We start from the raw sequence: 18567 nt of genomic DNA on the forward strand, positions 1-18567 counted from the left end.
TTGAGGTGGGGTCAGTATGAAATTCAAGCACTGGTCTTCTATTGCAGTGTGATGTCAGTTGGCGATCCTCATACAAACCCACCTCTTTCAGTGGTCTTGACTCTACTGTACATAAGTACCCATAAACAAAAAATTTGTTCCAGATGAATGCTTCACCTGAGGGAATACATTTGTAACTTTTTTTTTCATGTAGGGGTATTTCTGTGTCAATTAGCAGGGTTAGTGGCGTTTGGTACAGACTATTATAAACCTTGCAGTGTCATTTTACATCTACACAGAGGAATGTGGATGCTTTCTCTGACATTCACAACAGTTTGTAAGGCATTTTAAGAGGGCCTATAATAAGATATATAGGATTTGTATTTTTTTTTTTTAAGACTCTCCTACTGAAACAGTCTGGAGACTTAAGATATGCTTGAACAACACTGAGTCTACCACTGCTTAGACTACCCATTAAAGTATGTTTCTTATTTCAGATTAGCTTTGTTTATACGTGGTAAGCTTAGATTTTCAAAGTGGTTTGCAAATGAGTGCTTTGCTATAGCACTGTCTTTGTTTATGGGATACAAAGAATTCTGTAATGTATTGGCTAGCATGATGTACTTTTTAGGTTACATCTTCTGAATGGTACTGAACTGGTTTATCCATTTTGCCCAAAATCGGCATTTTGTTGTTTGTTGCATGGGTTTTTTTTAGGAATGCAGCAGAGAAGAATGAAAAGCTTCAGTTGCTCTGCACTATAAGCATACAGTGCTGCTAAATGTCCACTATAAAAAAACTTACTGCAAAGTTATCTGGAAGGAAGGTTTGTTAGTTGGAAAACAAATTCTTCCTGACATATTTATACAGCAGCACCTCCAATTCCAAAAATGCCCAACAAACAAGACAAATATAGGTACAATGTGTAAAGAACAAAGTATTCTTGAGGCATTGTGATTTGTGAGTGTCTAGTTGCCGACATCAGTTGCCTTGTGAAATTTTGCATAGCCACAAACCTGTTTCTTTTAATGCATCTGAAATTGACAGTCAAAAGCAGTGATTAATTTTGAAAATTTTGTTCTTTACTGTGAAGAAAGCACATCATCAGCACTTCCTGTCCTTAAGATATTATTGTATTTATAGCCCTCTGTGGGTGCAGCTCCACAGGAGATTGGAGATGGGGGAGTGAGAAGAAAACATTGGAACAGATTTAGTATTTGTGGCAGTCCATGCTTATCTCTCTAGAAGCTGGGAAATCCCCAGGGATGCTGCAGAGTTTCGGCAGCAGGGTTCCGTATCAGGCTGGTTTTGGCAGTGCTGGGGTGCAGGGTGCAACCAGTATGGGAAAAAGGGGCAGCAGATATTTAATCCCATAATGGAATACTTTATAGCTAAGTTGGGAATGTCAGTTTATTAATAATCTTGTGAAACACAAAGTACATTAGAGCATTGCAGGTAAAAGAAATACAGATGTTACTAAAGCATCATGGGCAGTTTCCATGTGTTTCTCCTCTTCTTCTATGTGAGCAGTTGGGTGACACAGAAAGTCTAGGACAAATACCTGATGGGACCATTTGGACTGGTGAGAGTGACAGTCCATTGGTAGTTGAATATTATTTTGCAGTAGATGAATTATTCCATTATTTGATAGTGATTCTCTGACAAATCGGTGCTCCCACATTTTGTAAACTGCAGACTTCTTTCTTCGTCATCTGTTGTTGTTAAAACTTTTTCAGCTTATTTGATGTATTTCTGAATACCCGCATTTCTCTGGCATGTATTCAGTGCTTAAATATATATATATTTTTTTATGCAACTTAAAACAATAATCCAAGGTGCATTTTTGTTTGTGCTCTGTTTAACTGGGACACAAGTTTGATTGTTCCTTCTGGTGTTGTTCATCTTGGCTGGCTCCTTTTCCCACAGTTCCCTTATTATGCTGCCTTTGGCCTTCTCCCGCTAGTTCAGAAGATTTCCTCTACATAGCGTTGGTAATAGCTTTGGGCTGCAGAGTGTCAGCATTGTGCAGTGACTTTTTGCAGAAGGTACAGTTCACTTAGTGGGGGTATGCAGGACAAGGGCTGGTCCCAGATTTGCCCCTACAGCCCAGTTTTTGTGATGAGTTTTCTGCATCCAGGGTGGAGAAGCCATATCTCATCACAGGAGGTGTTTGAATCAAGTTCTAAATGTAACTTTTCACCGTTTTTAAAAAAATGTTTTCTTGCTTTCCCCTTGTCTGCTTGAATCTGACCTGTTGACTGGCAGTATCTGTCACATAAGGCTGTCAAAGCATGTGCATAAATAACAAATGCTGTAGAAAATTATCTAAACCACTGATTTTTACTTTAGTACTGTGTGTCCAAGGAGGCTAAGAATTGATTTGAGGAGACATATATAAATTTGTTGGGTTTGTTTTGGTGTTTGTTTTGTGTTTGTGTTTGTTTGTTTGTTTGTGGTTTTTTTTAACAGCTGAAAATGAGACATTGACTGAGAAGGAAAAAGAAGGGAAGGTCAATATTTTTCTTGAGCAGTAATAAACTTCATGCACATGAAATCAGGTGCCAGCACACGCACTGATGAATTGCTTTATCAGAACTCATTGGAATCTCTCCCCTGTGGCTAAAGCTTTCACCAGTAGTGCTTTGTCCTTTTAAATTAAAATTCACCAAATAGGGAAAGAGACAGTGAGGAGGCCAAAGTAGGTGACTATTCACCTTGGAGGAGGTGGCAGCTTCCCAGCAGCGTCAGCTGTAGTGGCAGCCTGTTCACGGCACGCTCTTTCAGCTGTATTAATTGAATCAGGCAGTTAATAAGAGCTAGTCCAGTTCTCAGGGAAGTCATTTCCATTGTCTTTACTGGGAGCTGGGTGGGAATGTCTGTCTTGAGGTAAAAAAGTTGTTTATCATTGCAGGATATTGTGGCTACCATGATAACAGAGCAGCAGCACAATTAGAAAGACACTCCCTAAAAGCTGTGTGAAGTCGCTGATAGAGAAATTTAATGGGCAGTTTGCCTCTCCTGGTGCTCAAAGGTTCTGGGCCTGTGCAGGGTTTTATTTTTGTTTTAGTGAAATGTTCATCAAAATTAATAATGAAAAAATGAGTTCTGAAAATCCAGCAGTTTCAAAACAGGTTTCATAATGCATTCCAATGCATTGAGCTGTGAACTGGGATTAATTATATGATGACAGTTAAGCGGTTGAAGGAATGTGGGGCAAAATTCTGTGTTGAGCATCTGAGAAGACAACAGTGAGCTCTTGCTACACGGTGAGGAGGAGGAGGAGATGGGGGCCTGGGGGCTGGAGACCACTGTGGTCTCATCCCATCTCCAACCTTTTACACTTCTGTGGAGAACTAGATGTGAGGTGTGGTTGTTGCCCAGGCTGCCCTCTGGCGAAGTGAAGTGTTTATGGTCCTATAATGTAAAGCCTGTATCTGGTGAGTGCCTCCTGTGTCTAGCAGGGAACAACATTTCCTGCAGTACTGTACTGCAGAGCTTGCTGAGGTCTCCTTGGAAAGCAAGTTTTTGACTATAGTGCTTCCACCAGAGGAAAGCACTCCTGGGTAGCACTGGGGGTTTTAGAGTCTCTTTACGCTATTTTAACACTTACCTAATCTAAGTAGAAAGGAAGAAGCAGGAGGATCTTATCTTTTATGTATAAAATGAGCACTGGGAATGTGCTTCGGCAGATTGCCTGTTGATGTGTCAGAGATGTTTCGTGTTTGTCCTCTAAACCAGCGGAGGACTGTCTCTAGCAGTTCTCTGAGGTCCTGCGCATCGTCCCCTCTGCTCAGGTGATGCAGTTCTCCTGGGTGTATGGGCTGGTGCAGGCTGGCAGGAGACGAGTGATCTCCTTTATCTTCATGATGTTGGGGGGGTGTGGCGAATCTGTACGTGTCAATACAAAGGCAACTGTTCCACTGCTTGCATGTGCATTAACCAGTGATTCAGTTTTGTGGAAGGAAAACTCCAGCAGTGACAACGTCTGTAGAGTGGGTTTTTTTCCACAGTACAGGAAAGAAAAATGTAAAAGATGTTTCCTCTTCCACCACTGCTTGAAGTTTCACTAGTAGAACTTTGCATGAGAAGAGCTTTTCCTTTAAACAACAATCTGTTTCTCTGCATTGTTCAAAGTGGAATTTCAAAAGTAATTGTGTTATCCACTTAGGATTACTTTGATGTAAAAGGAAAGCGTGTATTGAATGTGATTGGGCATGAAAGGTGGTGATTTGCAGAGTAATTACAATTGGGTTTTGCTTGTTTTAAACAGATCAGCTCTTACGGACTGCGAGTCAGCACTCTGACAGCAGTGGGTTTGCTGAGGACTCCACAGATTGTTCTTCTTTTAATCAGCTTCAGGTAAGGCTCCCACACTGGGGTTGAAGTATTACAGATCATTGTGTGACAGTAGGGACCCGGGGAGGGATGTTGATGTGTGACTGCTATTGTGACCATCAGTTTAGATCTCATTTTCAGAGCTGGACCTGCTGAATCCCTTACAGAACTGTGTTAAAATATTAAGGCCCTTCTGCCAGGATAGTCTGGGTATCCTTGGGCCTGGAATAAGCTCTAAGTTTAATATGTCCTGTTTGCAATTTCTGGTATACCTTTTCTCACCAACTGAGTCTCCAGAATCACAGTCCATTCCTCTCATGACTGCAGTGGGTAGAGATTAAAGTAATTAAATAATATAGCTTTTCTGCTGATAATTTCATTTCTTGTATTGTTTTTGCCTTCCCACTCAGGTTCTTTTGTATATTTTTCTATTTTTTTTTTTTCAGTTAGCAGCTGACAGAAAGTGAAAACAATTTCATACTAACTTAACTGTGAAGGTATATTAATGTCTAGTCGATCCTGAGTTCCCACAATCTTTCTTGTTCCAGTTCCTTTGATCTCAGTCCCAGAACTTGCTGTGACACTGACCAGAGACAGCATGTCTTAGCGGAGGCTTTTGTTCCAGCATGGTGCTTAGGTGTCTGCTTGATACACGTTTGCTCAGTGTTGTACCTGATATTTGTGAGAGGGGTTCTCTTGCCTCTCCTAAAACATTCCCGCACTAATAGCCATGATTTGGTTGGCCTGTCAATCAGCCAGAAAAAAGTCTTTGAGTTGGATCCTGGCCTCAAGGCCATCAGTTAGCTGTCTGCGACCTAAACCACAGCCTGGAGGAACACAAAGTTAGGAGTATAAGTATTACCAGTAATTTCATTTCTGGAGCTTGCAGCTGCTAAACTTTTTTTATGCTACAGTGTGTTTTTTGCCTTGTGACACACCAAACATTTTTTAAAGCTGTTTGGCACTTATTAGGAAGAGATTCCCACCCTCCCCATCTGTCAGTGTTGCTTTTCTGTTTTGGTACTGCTATTCTGTGTTTTCCAGTTTAGTAGTTTTTCAACTGGGTACCAAAATTAAAGCCAAGACAGTGCTAGTCTTTGTGTCTCCCTTATAAACATCAGCTTACACTTTCCAAGAGCAAGAATGTGAATAAAGGAAATCATGAGCCTGTGTCTCTGTAATGAGCATAATAGTCTGAGATACTGGTTCTGCTCTCTGCTAAACTGGGACTGCACTGAAGTTGGCAGGCATGTTAGAAAGAGCCTCAGGTTAGAGTTGCTCACTCCTGATCTTTATATTGGTCACAACCTGATTAAGAGTTCATTAAAAGCATTTTGCAACTAAGCACCCCTTCACTGGAAGACTAGTGGAGTTTATTTTTGTTGGCTGTAAAGGGATGAGATTTTTCTGCTTTCTGTTATGCTGTTTTGAAAATATGTATTGAGACTGCATGAGATTTGTGGTATGGAGTCACTAGGCTCTCTTCTGCCACCTTTACTGCTTTATTCAGAATAAGTGCTGAGCTGAATTCAGAAAATCCAGGTGAAGGATGAGACTAGGGGAAATGAGGACTTGGCAGCTAACAAAGAGAACTGAGAAAAGAAGATGAAGGGGATACAGAGGAGGGTATATTGTTTCTTAGAAGTGTGGTAAGTTGGTGCCATCTACTGTTAAATAATTGACTCTAGCAGACATAGCATTCCTGTGAAATTCAGGAGAAAACTCAAAAACTGGAACCATATTGCCTTTCATCCCTGGCATCCAAAATAAAGACTTCAAAGGGAGATTTTGGCATTAAGGTGGGATATTCTGCCGAGGAGTTTCATGTTGCTGGTGAAACAAGAAGAATTATCCATCCAAGTTCTTGAAGTTTTGCTTGCCTGACTTGTAAGCAAACAATGTGATGGAAGATGAGAGACACAGATACACATAAATATAGCACACCTCATTTCACCTAGACATTTAAATCTTTTATTCTTTTAGTACGTTTGACTTGAACAGTATCTGAACCTGTACAGTCTTTCATATGAGTTTGTGACTGTGCCAGTGACTGCAATGTCAAGCACATAATTTAAGAAGTTGACATTCATTATTGAAATTTTCTTCTATATGGTTGGAGAGGGAACTATTGCCTGATGTACTAATCTCTCTAGAAGAAACTCATATTTAGTATCCTAATGGCAGTGAGAACTGCAGAAATTAGAAATGGGAAAAACTTCTCTAAATTTCTAGTTCGTATGTCAGCTATGGTGAACTTCCAAGACCGTACTTAATAACACATATTCTTATGAAAATGTCTTGTCCACTTGTAAATATAGTAGTCAATCAGGCCAGCCTACGGAATGTGCTTTGTAATCCATAGATCTCTCCTTTTTACCTGTCTCAGAGATGCTTTCCCTGCCATTTGTTACCTATTTAAATAGCATCTCCCACACACATGCTGTTTTAAACTGTGATTTAGAAGGAAAAGGGGAAGAAATATTAGGAAGAAGAAAAGGAGGATGGATGCTTATGGATGCAGTCTTTAATAGCAATTAGCAGCCTTATGTGAGTTGCCAGGTCTCAGACAATTCTGTGACTTAAAACAGGCTGAGTATATAGGAAGACTGGTTTTCCTATTCTTAGTGTTGTCCCATGACACTAGTTTCCCTGCAGTCTGCAGTTCTCCTCACTTCTCTGTATGCATTCCCTAATACCACCATCACTGTGTTTCAGTGTTCACTGTGAAACTTTGTGTGTGGGAGATGCCACGTGCTTCCACCCTGCTATCCCTTTGCCATCACTACCTGAAATACTGGCTTTTTACTCTTTTATTCTGCTACTGCTTCTGTTCTTCTGGCAATAAAGTGATTATTGTCAAATCAAAGAAATGTGTGAATAGTTTGTTTTTATTTTTTTCACCATCTCCATTTGGTGCTGTACTTCAATGTGCTTCTAACATCTCTGGTATTCTGGTTTCTTGGCGCTCATTCACTGTTTCTCTTGCATTTTGTATTATTAATTCTACTTCTCTCCACAATGCTCAATGAATATGGACTTGGACTCTCAGCCTGACCCCTGGGAAGGCGGCAGCTGAGTGTCCAGTATGTTCACCCCTTCGCTGGCTCGTATCTTACCTAGGTTCAGGAGTCTTTGCAGGGCATGGGAAGCAGTGCCGACAGCTGTGACAGTGAGACAACCGTGACGTCACATAGTGAGGAACAGAAGACCCCAATAGCCAAGGAACTGTCCTGTTTCAATAAGTTTGAGGAGGAGGAAGAAGAAGATGATGATGATGATGACGATGATGAAGAGGATATTATCTCTCAAGTAGAAAGGCGAAAGGTAGGGGCACCTTCTGAGAACAGAAGGAGCAAAGACACAAAAGTTGACTACGAAACTGAACAAAATCAAGGAGGAGAAAGCAAGTCATCTCATATACTGGAGACAGTCCGAGGAGAGGTCAGCTCCAAAGAGGAGGACATTTCTAGTGAGCAGAAAGAATTCAACCTGCTGGAGAAAGGCAGTGTGTTTGAGTTTCCTCAGTACCACACGCACCATATCCTCAAGTCAATGGAGTCTCTGGAAGGCGGCAGCTCCTCCCCATCTTCCGTGGACAGGGTGCACGTCGCCTTACAAAGAGCCGAGATGAGGATCATCAGCACATCTGATTCCAGGGCTGGACGCACTCTGCTTAAGTCAAAAGATCTCCTGAGGAAGCAGAGACTCTGGTTTGCTGAATCGGGCTATCCTCTGAGGCGGTCTCAGTCTCTCCCAGCTGCATTGCTGAATCCAGTGAAAGTGGTGTCCTCTGTGAATGTCCAGTTAACTCCAGGAAAAGAGACTCTGTGCAGTCCTCCTTCTTTCACCTACAAGTACACACGTGTGGAGGAAGATGAGAAACCAGTGTCTGAGAATGACAAAAGTGAGGCTGAGGCAGCCGCCAGCCCGCCGGTGTGCAAATCCACGCTGTTCATTGCGCCTTCATCCTCCAAGAAAGAAGTGCCCCAAACTGGGCCCAGCAGACTGTCGGAGGAGCCCAGTCCCACCAGGGTACAGAGCTGCCCGCTGCACACACCGGCACATATGTCCCAGTCAACGTGCTCCCTCCACTCCCTCCCTGCCGAGTGGCAGGACAGACCCCTCTGTGAGCACATGAGGACGCTGAGCACCCACAGCGTCCCAAGCATCTCTGGCTCTTCCTTTGGCACCTTGCTTTCCCCGTTCAGCTGTCCCTTCTCTCCGAGGCATGCTGTGTTTCCTCATCGATCTCATGCCCTCAACCCTCCCTCCACTGTGGAGATGCAGCTGCGCAGGGTCCTACACGACATCAGAAACTCCCTGCAGAACCTCTCACAGGTAAGGAGAAGCCAAATTTTTACCTTGGGCAAAGAGGCTTCTTATTTTATCCTTACAAAACCAGAATGTTAATCTGAATATTCCTGTGCATGGTACAGCAGATCAGGAAAAAATTATATTTTGTGCAAGTTTGATTTGCTGCTGTTTTAAGGAGCTTCTGTTTAAAGTGGCAAATTATAATCTTTCCTGTGCTCCATTATTCTTGCATTTAATTTTTTCTTGTTGCAGTTTGTTGACCCAGATTGATTTTTGGTTTCTTTTCTTTTTTTTTTTTTCTCTTATGGATATTCTTGGGTGGGAGGAACAGAGTACTCTTTATCAGCTATTATTTTAGGGTGATAGTCATTAGCTTTAGATTTGAAAATACACATTGACAGTCCTTTAACCTTCCACTTGTCTTTGACATACTCCACATCCAACTGATAGAATTTTTTTTTTTAATTGCAAGTCCAGTGGTTTTAGTAATGATGTCAATGATTATGTCTGTTCCATATATATTTCTGTGCTGTTTTGTGGCAACCTTTTGCATGTTCAGCTCTGGAGCTAGTCAACATGATCCTGAAGTCATCCGTCTTTTCTTAAGAACCAGTTTTATCACAGTGTGTGAAATTTTGTCCATCTCATGACTCAGAGAAGAAATACTTTAAAATGCAAGCACTTTTTTTTTTTTTTGCCAGTTTCTGCCACAACTTCTGCTCTTTCCCTCTGATCACCAGCTGTCCTTCCTCTGCCAGCCCTGTGCTGCTGTTCTCTTAGGTGGCGATCCAGCTTAGAAGCCTGCAAGCTGCTGCAGGAGGCTACACGGGCACAGCAGACTTTGCTTGCTTATATATGAATACATGAACACTATTCAGTCGTTGAGCTTCAACAGTTTCTGTGGGTTTTACCCAAGAACAAACATACACCTGCCTGCACCATATTGCAGGTGGTAGGCTGTAGTGGGCTTTTTTAGACCCCTGTTGTTTTGGTTTACTTTGCCACTTGTCAAAAGTGAGAGGCTATTCCATCCTGACTGTATTGGCTGGCTTTGCTTCTTGGAGGAAGCCTGGGCACTGGGACACTGCTCTGCAGTGGAATTCTGAGATAGCTGTGGTTTAAGGCAGTCATTGCTCAAGGTAGTGGACAGTGTGCCTGAGAGTAAGCATTTGCAGAATTTAACCTTCTTTGTAAAATTTCCTCTTGGGAACCAATTGCAGCCTTAATGTGGGTAAGGTTATAGTGTGCTACAGCACTTTTATCACTTATACTGTGCTAACTAAACCTGCTGAAGAAAAAGTCTTCGTGTTATGTCCATAACTTATGCTCAAGCTGGTTTGCTTAAAATAAAAAAAAAAAAATCAGTATCAGAAGGGATAATAATATCTCCTAGCCCACTTGTTCTATTTTCAGCGTAATTCGTCTAGACCAGTTCCAATTTGGGGGCTTGGTCCTTCTCATTACACAAGTTTGTATGGAAACATCTCACTTAAAATACACAGTTCCCTGGTGCTGCTTTTTCTTACTGCCAAGACCAAGTTTGGCCCGTAGCATACTCAGCTGCTAATGAAAAAGTTGAGATGTTTTGAATACATGACTCTGATTTTAGGAAGGAATAAAGAGGAGCAGATAAATTCCTGATAGAACAGAGAACTGGGAGAGGAAAAAAAACACCATCCACTTGATCTGATCATGTTTGAGCAAAACTCCTCTGGGTGAATGGACATGCTTCAAATTTTCCATGCAAAGTCAATAGTCCTTTTAATTCTTTCAAAATTATATTGGACAAGCTACCTTTTTCGCATATGAAAAGGTGAATGTTTTTGCTGTTTCCACTGTTCCTTGTTGTGTCATGTCCCTACATTTAACAGCCCCTTAATTTTATCTGCTTGCTCCATGTGTTGATGCAACATGCGAAGAGAAATTCTTCAACACTCTTCATGAGAGTTCATTATCATGTAGGGGTCTTTGGATGTAGGCAATGTAGTGAGATTAAAAACCAAAATCAACAACAAAAAAAAAAACAAAAAAAACAAAACAAAACAAAACAAAACAAAAAAAAACTAAGAACTGAGCAAAACCCTGTGACAGACATGACTGTAATAATGATTTGAAAATGTCACACTTCAATTTGCTCAGTTCTGTTTTCCGAGTTGTTCTTACCATTAGCTGAGACTACTGAATTTTCAGGCATAACATGCTTGCAGCAGGAAAATTTGGCTTTTACTCCTACTTACAGTGTCAGACGGGATTAATTTGGTTTTTCACCTGCAGCACATTTGCATTACAGAGCTTTGGTGCACATGCTTCAGCTAAGAGCTGGCACTGCAATTTTGTAAGGTTTCCCTTTCCTGATATAGTATTTACATAGACAGCAGAAATTGCGATGCCAGCAAGGTTGTGTTTAGCAGTGGCTGCTGTGGGAGTATCTGTGTGCTTGGGAAGATGAGTTCTGAAAGGAGATTGTTGACATTCCCATTTCAAATTGCTTGTTTCTTCCCTAGTACCCTGTGATGAGGGGTCAGGATCTTTCAGCGGCCACCGGTTACACTACTCAGAGATCATCCATTCTACCTCTCTACGAAGTAAGTGACCGTGTTCACACAGTGGTACTTAGTCAATATGAAACACAAAGAAACATCCTAAATGTGCCACAGATTGTGCTAACTTTGAGCAATTCTCTGTTTTTGCTCTCAAGAGATAACAGATGACTCCATCCTGCAAATAATATTAAAAATGAATTCATCTAAATACATGGAAATCCTTTCATGTGTATGCTTGTATGATACATCTAAAAATGTTGCTTTCTTGAATTAATGTGAGTTCACAACATGCAGCCTCTGTAGTATACTGGAGTTGCTGAGGTTCTGCTTGACTCAAGGGCACATCTGGGCACGTGTGGTTATAAGATCCAGACTTATTTAAATTCAATTTTTCCATGTAACACAATATTATGTTGTGGTTTTTTGGTTAGTGCATTTTTTTTTCCCTTTCTCCTCCAGAATACTTTCCAGGAGCTACAAGTGGTAAGGCGAAATCTAAACTTATTTAGAACCCAAATGATGGATTTGGAATTGACTATGTTACGTCAACAAACAACAGTTTATCAGCACATGACAGAAGAGGAAAGGTAAGATGCTCTTTCTAAAAAAAGAAAGTACTTTAGCACCTCAAGGAAATTTGTTGTTGCCTCTCAAATCAGAGCAAAACAACTATTAGTTTCGGTTTGAACAGAGTTGGAGCTGAGTTTTTGCCAAAAACTTGTTTACTCTCTTCTTTACACTTCCTAATTTCAGAGTTTTTTCCTCTTTGTTTCTTCTGATCCCTATTTCTCATTAATTGATGGGGTTTTTTTCTTCATCCTTTCTCTGAAGTGGTTTTACAGCTGTGGATTTTAAGGACTTTTATTATAGAATACTTGAACATAGGATATGGGTGTAAAAAATTCTTAAAGATTTTAATTTTAGATTTTTTTTTTTTTCCCCATCTTTGTAGATGTAAATAAAAACCGAATATTTTAGTATTCAGGTGCTTTTCCAACTTACAGTGCCTCCTTGCCAGGCTACAGATGGCATTCACGTTCTGGCTCCGTGTGTTTGTGCTCACCATGAGTTGCAGCAGCCGCTGATCTGGAACAATTTTCAAAACTGCTTACATATTTACTTTAGTTGAATCAGCTCTTGACTAGTCACTTTAAAAGTAAACGTGTTTGAAATCAGTTGGCTTTCTTATGCAATGGCGTCCTGGCCAAAATGTAGGTGTGACTGCTTGGGAATCTAGTAACAAACAGAAGAAGTAATATGCAATTACTGCATTGCTCTGTGACTTTTGTTGTTACTGGTTTTAAATTGGATTTGATACATGTATAAATGCTGACTTCTGCTTGCACATATTTAAGCATTTAAAGCTAAAATTTTCGGAGAACGTTCTGTGATACACTATGTGGTTTAGTTTTCTCCATGGAGTGATACGTATTTTCTATAAATGGAGAAATATTTCTGTCTAGGCGTTTAGCTCATTTTTCCCTGAAACAGGAATTTTCTGTGTTGCACTTTGAATCCCCTTGTATAAAGTCCTTTCCTTGCGGGACTGTCCTGTTCAGTTCCCCTTTGTGGTGTGCTGCTGAGTGCAGTAAATGCCCTTGTTCTTTTTGTGATGCACTTGGTATAGATACGAAGCTGATCAGCTACAGAGCTTGAGAAAGTCTGTTCGCATGGAGCTACAGGAGTTAGAGATGCAGTTAGAAGAACGTCTACTTGCTTTGGAAGACCAGCTGAGAAGTCTGCACATGTCTTCACCTTACAGACCTCAGACACACATAGTAAGTATTTCTTTCTCAACAACATTGTATGTTTTCTCAGTGTAATGTTAATATCTCATAACTGTTAAAACTCTTAGAATGCAGTGAAATCTGGGCAATCTAATGATGCCGTGTGTATTATCAGGGGTCGTATTTTATTGGTTTCAGTCCGTGGTTTGTCTGGGGGAAAGGGGTGTGAATAGAGGGATTTCCTTGGTGTTGTTATGTATCAAGACATATCTTCTGAAGTGCTAAGTCTGAGATTTCAAACCTCTTCCTTTTCTTTGTCATGACCCTGAATTCTCACAGTTTTGGTAGGTAGTGCTCATGTCTAAAATCCTTGAGGCGTGGGGATGGTCTTTCTAGAGCTTCCCTACACTGGTTTTCTTACTTTTGAAGTGAGGACAGATGGATCAGTGTTTCTCTCCCAATAAATGGGTTGTGCTTCCCCTCTAGCTCTGCCAATCCATGGGGGACAAAAACCAAATGGACAAAAAACAAACAACAACAAGAACCAGCCACAATTAGAAACAAACAAGCAAACAAACAACAACCAATCAACAAAACAAAACCAACCAATCAACCCAAACCAGGAAAATACAGTCGTCATCTTCAATTTTCCCCACTATTGCTTTTTATAACTGCTTCAGATGAACGTGTGGCTCCCTGCCAAACAGTGGGAAAAGCTCTCCTACCACAGACGGTCCCCAGAAGCACAAGAGAGGGGATAAAAAAGACACTTGCATATGTTTTTTGGTGGCATGGTGATATACTTTCTCTTCTTCTTCACTCAACGGAAGACTGTTCCTCTTTTTTCTGCTGCAATTCTGTCATCAGCCAAACAAATGAAGCACAAATGAAAAGTATCATATGTTCTTCCTGCATTTCATTCCTCTTTCTTAGCCAATTCTCTTCTGTAGAAGCAGCACAGGCCACATCTTCCTTTTCAGTATTTTGTCATGGGAAAAAAATTGAAATGCAAGAACAGGAAAATATGGTATTACTGTGATCCCAGGCCAAACTTGCATTCTTTGAACCATATAAAAATCTTTTTATTTGTAAATCCTTTTATAGAAGGAGGGCCAGCTTTAAAAATGTCTGAAATAAACTTTCTCCAGCCAGCTTTGCTTCCTGTTTCTAAGTTTCTGCTTTGACAGAAAGTCATCTGAGACACAACATGTTCATATATTGGCTTCTGACAGCTCTATAAAAATCCTCAATGCATTAACTTGACTTAATTTTTCAGGGTATGTATGGAAGCAGAAGTGCTGATAATCTATCCTGCCCTTCTCCATTGAATGTCATTGAACCAGTAAGTAATTGTTGTGTGCTGTATGTTTTACTAAGAAAAAGAACTGGGAAGGAATTTCTCAGAAAAGGTTGCAGGAGATTCATTTGACACAGTTTTGAAATACTTTACTGACCTTAGTAGTTCTGTTGAGAACAGCTGCGTTTTTCCTTAAGCAATGTTAAATATAGGTGTAAGTAGCTGTGAACTCTTGTTAGTTTTTAAAAGGAATATGTAGAAGTGAGATGTCGTTGGCATTTAGTTGATGCAATAACTACATAGTGAGTTTTCCAAGGAAAATTATTTCTTATTTTTCTGTGCATTTTATGCTATCAAAAACAAGTAGTTCAAAGATTTCAGAAAGGAAAGAACAAACTTGAATTGTTCTAGTAAAGAAAAACAAGATCAAGCCTTTACATGTGTCTATGTCAACGGCTCTGGCAGGATGCATCTGTATTGCAAAAGTCAGTGGCTTGGGGAGCTGCCTCACTTCGTATTTATGTTGGCTTTCAAAAAAGCCCATTCCTTTTTATGATCCTCTTTGTTGCAATCATAAAGGCAAAGCACGTATTTATTTTATAGCTGTATTTGTTACATGGACAGAATGAGTAAGTGAATGAATAACCAGAAAGCATAGTTGTGTCTATATGTGACTTTTTAATATGCATATTTAGGACTCTTTCTTTTCTGAATCCTTAGGTCTCCGAACTTATTCGAGAACAGTCATTTCTCAAGTCTGAACTGGGTTTAGGACTAGGAGATCTTGGACTGGAAACTCTACCGGCAGAGGGTACAGAGTCGGTATTCTCCCATGGAAACTCTGATTCCTCTTCAGTGTGCTCTGGTCACGCAGGTAGAAAAGCTGGTGTTGGATCATCTGAACTAATGGGAAAGTCTAAGGGTCAAAGCAAGAAGTTATACCGAGCATCTGTTGCCTTAACACCAACTCCCCCGGTGAGAGCAGGTGCTGGGCAGCAGGTGGAAAGCTCTGAGGAGCTTGCAGACTCCAAGCCAGAGGTGGAGCACAAACTTGATAAAGTCCCTCTCATGCCTTCGGTTGATGAAATCCACAAAAGCATGGAGCAGGAGGAGCTGCAGCAAGTCATACGGGAGGTGAGGAGAGAGGGGCTGATGTTTGAACAGTGTTTACTGAAACCTAGAGAGAGGCTGTCTATAACTCTTGGCCACTGGGGTTTTCTCTTTCCTCTCAAGCCAGGGCTCCATACTGTTACTGTACTATCTCTGAAGGCTCGGAGCTTGTGACTCGATTTTCAAGCCACAGTTGTATTCTTGTGCAAGGCAGTAGATGTTTTTTCAGTGATAGCGGTTAGCATGTAACTTGATCGCTTGTTGCTACTATAAGTCTGGGTGAGAAGGAATTTGCCATCTCTACTACGTGGTTAAGCAGCAGTATTTCAGAGTCCCAAGTGAAAATTTCTGTGTCATATGTGCTTGCTAAAAAGCCAGGTTGGTGTTACTTTGACTAATGAATTGCTGTTCCTGAAAAAACTCTGTAGTAAATGTTAAAAATACTTTCCCAGTCCCTCTGCCCCAAACTACGAAGATCTGTAGAAGTGTAAGTGAAGCAAGCTCTAGTCAGATGAGAAGTTATTTCAGACTTTAAGACTGATGTTGGACCAATGCTGTTGAACTAGTTTTGTTGGCAGTCAATGAAAGTGAAGGGTGCTTGGTTATTTTTCCTGTGGGCCAGGCTGAAAAACAGGACTAAAACTGGATGTTTTGTTTGTCAGTGACATGACAGAAAGCCTTGTGGCAAGCAGTATAAATGGGAAAAGGAAGCAAAAGAAACTTCTTGTTCCCGAAAGCAGTGCTCATGAGAAAGTGGAGCGAGCAAGCTCTCTGTTGTGAATACAGAAATGGGAAATGAGAACCTGTGAGTTTTGTTCCTTCTCCTTCACTGGAGAGGCACCACTTAGCCTTTAGCTGGAGGTCATTCGACCCTTAGCCTTTAGCTTGTTCCTTGAAGCTTTTATGTGGCTCTGCTGCAAACCACTGGAGGGGTATCATGCTCAGGAAGGTACAACAGACTGGGCTGTAACTGCCATCCAGGTCTGCTTGTGTTGAGTCTGTATATAACTGGAACCAGCTTTGCCTTAGCTTTGGTTTTCAAACAGATGAGAGACAGGCTGCTCATCTCATGATAGAACAGGAGCTGTGATCCCAGAGGAATCTTTTGGCACAGCTTCAGCCCTCTTCTCTCAGCACAGAAAGAGGCAGGGTGTACTGGACCATAAGCTTTCCTTTCACTCATCATCTGACCACAAGATTCTGCTGCGTCTGTCTTTGCAAAGTGGAGATGTTTTGTTGGCTGACTCACTGTGGGCTTTGCTATGCATAGGCACTTTACACTTGCACAGTGAGATTTGTGAAGCAGTAGAGCATTACTAAGGGGTGTTCTTATAGAAGATGAGGTCTGGAAGGATGTGAAGATACTTACTTTGTTTACCTTTGGGTAACACCATAAATAACCGGAGCTGAGAGTGCAAAGAATAATACGTAGCCACAAGCATTAATGGCCAGTGAACTGCTGGTGTTAAAAAAGGATGCAATTTGGCAGTGAGGTGGAATGGAGACCAGCTTTCAATAAGTAGCCTTATGATGCTGAATAGTACTTCACCCCATCAGTAGCCCCATTAGAGTCACTGGGATGAGTTATGGAAAGTGGCATTATCCTGTGGAAGGATGGGCACCGCAGTCAGCTCACAGTGAGGTACCAGCAAACCAATGGCCTCATAATTACTGTGCTCAGCATTAGGAGCTGAACACCTTCTGACCATCACTGATCTTTACAGATCTTTCCAGTGGAGCTTGTGATGCTACAACTTTACACCTCCACTTTGAAAGCAAAGGAGTGAATGAGGCAGGGGGGCAAGCATTCAGTTTTGAAATGTATTCCCCCTCTGCCACCCTTTTGCCACCATCTTCTCTAAAGCAGCTAAAATTGAAAGGAGTTTTGGGAAAGGTCTTGTTTTGGAGAGGTCATAAAATACTCCTAGATGTCCCAAATTCTGGTTCATTTTTCTTTTCTTTCATGCCTTTTTTAAAGGGATTTCTTGCCGAATGCTTAGAGACTGGCACATATTTATCATGCCCTGCGCTCTGCTGCTGATTCTGAAGTGAAGCCAGGATATTGCATTTGTATTCAGCCCTTCTATAAAAACCTGCGTGTCAGAGGAATGGTGTTGTAGTGGAGGATTGCTAAAGGAGAAACAGAGAGGAAGGAGAGCTGTAATTCAAATGTATTGTAAGAGCAGCAGAGACAATAAAGGGTGCTGGAGTCGAAGTACAGAGTTATTTCAGCCAATATTTTCTCTGAGGTTAGCCTGTGTGAAAGTCCCTCTTTAACTTCATTAATTGATAGCAAATAAAGATGTGTACTCTTTGCACAGAGATTGTTCTTTGGGTTATGTGGCACTGAGGACATTGTAATGCAGAAAGAATCTGCACTGAACTGAGAGGCTGCTATTCAAAGATGAGTAGTCAGCAAATAGCTGAGCTTAACTCACTTCGCAAATGTTTGAGCACACAGAGATTGTCCCTCAGTTCAACTTCATTGTCAGCCTGGTTTCTGCTCTCATTCTCAACATGAGAAGTTTTGCAGGTCAGAATGAAGATGAATTGGCTAGAAGCTCCTGGTAGTTTTTGCAGAAACAGAATATGCTATTAAATACTGGTCAGGAAAATCTTTTGTATTTCATAAGAGCTAAAACAGAGCATAAATTGAAATGTCTTCCTTAAGTGGCCTTGTTGTTAGCAAAGGAATTCCAGTTTCATTGTCAAAAGAAGAAATCTGGTAGGTTGCATTCTTGATGCCTGCACTCACAAATGTTAAACCCTTGCTTATTCCTCCCATTCTCTGTAGCTGCATGACCCTGTGTTGGAGAAAGAGAAGTCAGGCAGTGTTTCAGAATATGCCTGGGTGGGTTGTAATGCAAGTGAGCTTTGACCTGTAGCTATTTGCTGGCATTAGAAAACCCCATGGTGTTAACTTTTAGCGTTAACTGACTAACTCCCACAGAAAAGCATTCAACAATCTGAAATGTTAAAACGTTGAACAGAAGCCCTCTTGTTTTGAGGAAACTACAGCCTGACCTCCACAGAAGTATCACATGAAGCACACACTGCTTGACTCGTAGGTCACAGTGTTACTAGGAGTGCCGCCAGGCCCTCTCTACTCTTGTGTAGTTTAAGAGGTGTGATAGTTTAAAAAGCTTTCTGCATGAGAATGGTACAGATTTTGGTTTTGCTAACAGATCTCTATTGTAAATGACATTTAATGAAGTTACGCTTTAAAGAAATGTATGTTTTTCCTGTTAACATCTGTTTTAAG

The 18567-nt window shown here is 41.0% G+C and overlaps 1 protein-coding gene across 8 annotated transcripts in view; it reads left to right on the forward strand.

The window, feature by feature from the left end:
• ITPRID2 (ITPR interacting domain containing 2) overlaps positions 1 to 18567 on the forward strand; it is a 57968-nt gene that overhangs the window by 34894 nt on the left and 4507 nt on the right. For 6 of the 8 annotated variants that reach the window (XM_065068909.1, XM_065068902.1, XM_065068905.1 and 3 more), the window contains exons 11-17: positions 4250 to 4338; positions 7435 to 8652; positions 11133 to 11213; positions 11631 to 11758; positions 12799 to 12949; positions 14175 to 14240; positions 14916 to 15329. In XM_065068909.1, coding sequence (XP_064924981.1) covers positions 4250 to 4338; positions 7435 to 8652; positions 11133 to 11213; positions 11631 to 11758; positions 12799 to 12949; positions 14175 to 14240; positions 14916 to 15329 — 2147 coding nt within the window. The remainder of the gene's footprint in view (positions 1 to 4249; positions 4339 to 7434; positions 8653 to 11132; positions 11214 to 11630; positions 11759 to 12798; positions 12950 to 14174; positions 14241 to 14915; positions 15330 to 18567) is intronic. The other 2 variants (XM_065068910.1, XM_065068911.1) reach the window with 1 other exon arrangement.

Source organism: Columba livia, chromosome 7, assembly GCF_036013475.1.
Source record: "Columba livia isolate bColLiv1 breed racing homer chromosome 7, bColLiv1.pat.W.v2, whole genome shotgun sequence".
Taxonomy (NCBI): Eukaryota; Metazoa; Chordata; class Aves; order Columbiformes; family Columbidae; genus Columba; species Columba livia.